General features: G+C 37.5%; 1 protein-coding gene across 4 annotated transcripts in view; it reads left to right on the plus strand.

Annotated features, from left to right (window-relative positions):
• The window catches only part of LOC126356265 (protein lin-9 homolog), a 132,796-nt gene extending 127,114 nt beyond the window's left edge, over window positions 1-5,682 (plus strand). For all 4 annotated transcript variants that reach the window (XM_050007107.1, XM_050007108.1, XM_050007109.1 and 1 more), the window contains exons 8-9: window positions 2,692-2,871; window positions 3,974-5,682. In XM_050007107.1, coding sequence (XP_049863064.1) covers window positions 2,692-2,871; window positions 3,974-4,165 — 372 coding nt within the window. In that variant the 3' untranslated portion in view covers window positions 4,166-5,682. The remainder of the gene's footprint in view (window positions 1-2,691; window positions 2,872-3,973) is intronic.
• Window positions 5,683-6,580: the final 898 nt, after the last annotated feature.

The raw sequence follows: 6,580 nt of genomic DNA on the forward strand, positions 1-6,580 counted from the left end.
CTGTTAGGTAGTCTGAAATCTGCCTTCTATTACTCTTGATAAACAGATAAACCTTCCTCCCTTTTTTATATTCCTATTAACTTCCATATTCAGGGATGCTGCAACGGCCTTATGATCACTGATTCCCTGTTCTGCACTTACAGAGTCGAAAAGTTTGGGTCTGTTTGTTATCAGTAGGTCCAAGATGTTATCTCCACGAGTCGGTTCTCTGTTTAATTGCTCCAGGTAATTTTCGGATAGTACACTCAGTATAATGTCACTCGATGCTCTGTCCCTACCACCCATCCTAAACATCTGAGTATCCCAGTCTATATCTGGTAAATTGAAATCTCCATCTAAGACTATAATATGCTGAGAAAATTTATGTGAAATGTATTCCAAATTTTCTCGCAGCTGTTCTGCCCCTAATGATGCTGAGTCGGGAGGTCGGTAAAAGGAGCCAATTGTTAACCTAGCTCGGTTGTTGAGTGTAACCTCCACCCATAATGTTTCGCAGGAACTATCCACTTCTACTTCACTACAGGATAATCTACTACTAACAGTGACAAACACGCCACCACCGGTTGCATGCAATCTATCCTTCCTAAACGCCGTCTGTGCCTTTGTAAAAATTTCGGCTGAATTTATCTCTGGCTTCAGCCAGCTTTCTGTACCTATAACGATTTCAGCTTCGGTGCTTTCTATCAGCGCTTGAAGTTTTGGTACTTTACCAATGCAGCTTCGACAGTTTACAATTAAAATACCAATTGCTGCTTGGTCCCCGCATGTCCTGACTTTGCCCCGCACCCTTTGAAGCTGTTGCCCTTTCTGTACTTGCCCGAGGCCATCTAACCCAGTCCACGCCACACAGCCCATGCTACCCGTGTAGCCGCTTGCTGCGTGTAGTGGACTCCTGACCTATCCAGCGGAACCCGATACCCCACCACCCTATGGCACAAGTCGAGGAATCTGCAGCCCACACGGTCGCAGAACCGTCTCAGCCTCTGATTCAGACCCTCCACTCGGCTCTGTACCAAAGGTCCGCAGTCAGTCCTGTTGACGATGCTGCAGAAGGTGAGCTCTGCTTTCATCCCGCTTCCCCTCTCTTGCTGTCATATCCCTAAGGGGTCCCATTACGCGCCTGACATTCCTGGAAAAAGCTACAGACACACCCGTCTACTGTTGTATAATCTTAGAACATGGTCTGAGCTCAAACATAATGAGAGATCTTAAACAGAATAACCTCCTCAACGCCAGCCAGCATGGATTTTAAAAACAATCATCATGTAGAACACAACACACACTTTCCTCACATGACCTACTGAAAGCTTTGGATCAAGGCAACCAGGTAGATGCAGTATTTCTTGATTTCTGAAAAAGCATTTGACTCAGTACCACATGCTTATTGTCAAAAGAATGATCATATTGGGTATCGAGTGAAATTTGTGACTAGACTTAGGACTTTTTGGTCGGGAGGACACAGCATGTTACCTTGGATAGAGTGTCATCGCCAGATGAAGTAACTTTGGATGTACCCCAGAGAAGTGTGTTGGGACCCTTGCTGTTCAGGATGTAAGTTAATAGTAAAATCAGGCTTTTTGCAGATGATACAGTTATCTGTAGTGAAGTACTGTCTGGAAGAAGCTGCATAAATATTAAGTCAGATCTTGATAAGATTAGAGTATGGTGCTGAGATTGGGCAACTTGCTCTAAAATATTCCAACTTGCTCTAAAATGTTCAGATTTGAAATATTTTCCACTTCACAAAATGAAACAACCCAGTATCCTGTGACTATAATATCAATAAGTCACTGTTGGAATCGGTCAACTCATACAAATAACTGGGAGTAACACTTTGTAGGGATATGAAATGGAATGATCACATAGGTTCACTCGTGGGCAAAGCAGGTGATAGATTTTGGTTTATTGGTAGCATGCAGGGAAAGTGCAATCAGTCTACAAAGGAAATTACTTACAAATCACTTGTGCAAATAGTTCTGGATTATTGCTCAAGGATGAGGGACCTGTAACAGATAGGACTAACAGGGGATATTGAACATATACGGAGGAGGACAGCATGAATAGTCACAGGCGTGATTCATCCTTGGGAGAGTGTCAACTTCTATTTGTCATTGGTGATTAATTGCAGTAGCGTTGGTGACCGATGGACCTCCTCACTCTTGGAGGCACCAATACTACTTGCTCCGTGATCCAACAAAACACACGTGCATTTACATATTATGTTTCAACTTTTGATGTGGTTGTCAGTAATTGTACCCAGTGCACATGACTGGACAATGCTAGCATCACATTAAACATTCTTGCAATTCTGTGGTAGTAAGTAAATGTGCTATTTGATAAGATTAATACTTAAGAGGAAGCCTACATTCTTGTAAAGGAACAAATTTAAGTAGCAGTCATTGAACTACCTCTAAAAAGTAAATTTTCCATCTACAATTAAAAAATAAGCAGCTACTTACCTATTAAAAATCTATAGAAACCAATGTTGAACATTTGGGAAATGAAGTAAGGTTTATAGAAGTTACATGTGTTTTATTTTGTGTGTTGTGCTTACGAATTCTCAATTTTTATATATTCTCCATTCGTATATAATTTCAATTGCAAATAGTGTATTGAATTCGTGCCGCATAGGCATAGGTTTTATATGTAACATTAAACATTTTGTAGCTGAATTTCTGTGTGTAATTATAGATTGCTCCTGAACCAAGTGTGGCTGTAATGCTGGCACCATCACATTTACGAGACAGCACTCTCGACGAAGCTAGGACAATTGTAAATCGCTATAATCGCATTACGTGTGTAAATCCGGTTAAAAGCGAACGTACGTTGAATCTCATCACTCAGCTTACTGCACTCGTATTGCAGGTAAAGGTGAGTAATAAAAATAAAATACAAGGTCTTCATCATTTTTACATTATATGCATTATGTGCATGCATATAAACCTACAGTTTCATGAAGATAATTTATATTTCTGTTATTAGCCTATTTTCTTGTGTACTGCCAGCACAGGTAATGATAAGATCTTAAAATGAGAACAGAATTCTTGCTAATCTATATTGATGTCTGTCTCAACAAAATTGGATTTATCTGACATTTGCAGGGACTAAGTTTACATATGTAGCAGGACAAAGCACATTTAAGATGCATTTGTGTGCCCATTGTTATTTTTTGATATAAATGCATAGAAAATGATGATAAAAAATATAAAATAAACTGACAGGACTGCAGGCCAGCACTTAACTCCAGGAGATAAAATGTGTAATCTCTCTCTCTCTCTCTCTCTCTCTCTCTCTCTCTCTCTCTCTCTCTCTGTCTCACACACACACACACACACACACACACACACACACACACACACAGAGAGAGAGAGAGAGAGAGAGAGAGAGAGAGAGAGAGAGAGAGAGAGAATAATTCATTCCTCAGCAAAGAAAGTGGATTAGTATAGTCAAAGATGAAGTTCATGCTGATACTGTGACTGGAATGATACTTTTTCTGGTTGTCAGTTAGTAAGTGGTACGTACGAGGGAGAGGGTTATATCTTTCATGACAATTTATTAATAATTGTGTTCTTGATTAAGCCTTCACTATGTGGCTTTATTTGATATTTTATAAGTATCTGTGTTCTTATTGCCCTCTGACCACACTAAAAAGTAAAATGGTAATTATGTACGCTTCTTCCAAGTATCTTTTCTTCTTCTCCTCTGGATCCAAAAGAGGGAATCCTTGGCTCCTGAGTTCAAGCTTTAACATTCAGTTTTCTCTCTTTTTACTGATTGTACTGTCACGCTCATAATTGCAGAGCTATCTTGCCACTGAGTTAATTTTATTAGGGCAACCACATTGGATTCGTTGTTCCATGTTTAACTGCATACGCTAATAAAATCATAATAGAAAGCTTGGATTTGATTTTTGTGAAATTGTAAGTTCTGTACAGTGTGTTTGTTGTAATTTTTTTTCTCTCTTTTTGTTTAGAGCTTAGCTGGTACAGATCGCAGTGCATATGAAGTAAAGGTGCTACAGAGTTCAATGGAACAAATACGTGCTGGCTTGAGTCCAGAGAACCTGCAGTGCTTCCAAGACTCTGTGGAACTTCGCATGAAACACATCCAGATGGGTCTTGGTCAGTATGATTCGCTGCATCCATTCATGGCACAGCGAGCATGAAGTGTTCATTTGGGAATTCTTTGGTTGTGAAATGTTTTTTTTTTTGAAGTTTTTAGTTGCAGATCATTCACACAGACAAACTGTCATTGTAAGTATTAGGTGTACTCGTGTTACTGTATGCGAAATAAAATGTTCTCCCAAAATCACTCTTCAGTAAATATTGAAACAATATCAGGGTCCACATTCTCTCATCTTTGGGTAACTGTGTATTGCTACAGTATATGCACAAATATTCAAATTTTGTGTTGTAAAAGACTATTCAGAGAAGGTGAAAAATATTATAGTAGCAATTTCAAGTGATAATATGCTCTGAATATAGTGTGATATGATGTAAAATGAGATTTGTCCTTGTTTTTAATCTGCACAAATACGTAGATTATCGTGTGTAAATAGTTGTAAAAGATGCTTTATGACCAGACTAGAATAAATATGTTCGTGACTGTGAATCAAGGAATGTAAATCTATGTACAATAATAGCCTATTTTATGTAAATAGAACTTTTGTTCTTACATCTTTCGTCTTGCTTGAAGAAATTAAGGACGCCAGTTTATGTATACTTGTTTTGAAGAATGATGAAGTATTTATGGTGTGAAATAAAATATTGACTGAAGTGATTTTTATATGAAAAAATCAAAATGTATCATGGTTGTTTATATTGTTATAATAATAGTAAATATTAATTACATTATTACTATTGAATTTTTATCATGTTTCTGTTAAAGTTGTTGCATATTCTTATAGAATAGTTGTACTTATACCTTGTTCATGCTAGTCACAGACTTGATTAAATGAGATTGTACGACAAAATAGATGAGACACAGGACAGAACCCACTAAACTATACTGTGTAACATATGGAGTATAATTCTTTTATTATATTCATGAAAGTGACTGGTTCCTAGCACATGAATACATAAACTGATTTGTGTAATGGTACAATAATAACTGAAATTTGAAAGAAATAAGAGACGATAATGCTTATTCAATGTAAGTAGTTAATGTTTTCTCGTGTGTACAGTAAATGTTGGAATAGACGTGCTAAGTGAACCATACTTTGTGATGACAAATGTGGAATGTCCATATTATATTTTTTTACATCAAAGAATACTTGCAACATTTGTGCCTCACAGATAAATAAAATAGCTGTAGAAAGAAGTAACACTTCAGTGAGGTGCGATAATATATGCCTTACAGAACTAATATTTTTAGTACAATGTCTGTATCTGCTGGGATAAAAAGAACTCAATTCGGCAATATACTGATGTTTTAGAAAACATTATTATTAAAATGTCAGAGATTTTGTTAAAATTTGTTTGTACAAATGAGGTAAATATCAATGTCGTGCTAATTTATAAAGATTTGTAGAGAAGTCGCACTAAAATTTTGTATTGGTTAGCGTGAAGTACAAATAAGGAACCTATTGCAGTGTTTGCTTCAAGTGTACTTTATTTCCGCAAGCTGTGATTTCTTTCTTATGTTTCATGGTGACTTGTTAATAAAATATTTTTCGTTAAAGTTTATTCGTATAACATAGTCTAGTGTTCTTTCTTATGTTTTGCATTGTCCCAAATACTTTCAGTTGTTCTCTCTTGTGATGATATACTGTTTTTGTACACTATGTTGAAATGTTCCACATTATTTTATTAGGAAACACAGAATAGAGACCGAAGTAGTATGTCCTATAAATACTGCAGATGAAAACCAAATAACGACAAAATGTGTAAAAATAAAGAAGTAGGAAGAAAATAGGGGTGAGGAGAAGGTGGACGCAAATAAGCAAACAGTAAGCCCCAACAGGCAACAGTCTGGATGATTGACTGATCTGGCCCTGTAACACTCTCCAAAACGACTTTGCTGTTGTGGTACTGCGTACGGCTGAAAGCAAGGGGAAACTACGGCCGTAATTTTTCCCGAGGGCATGCAGCTTTACTGTATGATTAAATGATGATGGCGTCCTCAAAGGTACAGTATTCTGGAGGTAAAATAGTCCCCCATTCGGATCTCTGGGCGGGGACCACTCAAGAAGACGATGTTATCGGGAGGAAGAAAATGCGTCCTACGGATCGGAGCGTGGAATGTCAGATCCCTTAATCGAGCAGGTAGGTTAGAAAATTTAAAAATTAAAATAGATATGTTAAAGTTAGATATAGAGGGAATTAGTGAAGTTTGGTGGAAGGAGCATCAAGACTTCTGGTCAGGTGACTATAGGGTTATAAACACAAAATCAGATAGGGGTAATGCAGGAGTAGGTTTAATAATGAATAGGAAAATAGAAATGCGGGTAAGCTACTACAAACAGCATAGTGAACGCATTATTGTTGCCAAGATAGACACGAAGCCCACGCCTACTACAGTAGTACAAGTTTATATGCCAACTAGCTCTGCAGATGACTAAGAAATTGATGAAATGTAAGAT

This window comes from Schistocerca gregaria, chromosome 3, assembly GCF_023897955.1.
Source record: "Schistocerca gregaria isolate iqSchGreg1 chromosome 3, iqSchGreg1.2, whole genome shotgun sequence".
NCBI lineage: Eukaryota > Metazoa > Arthropoda > Insecta > Orthoptera > Acrididae > Schistocerca > Schistocerca gregaria.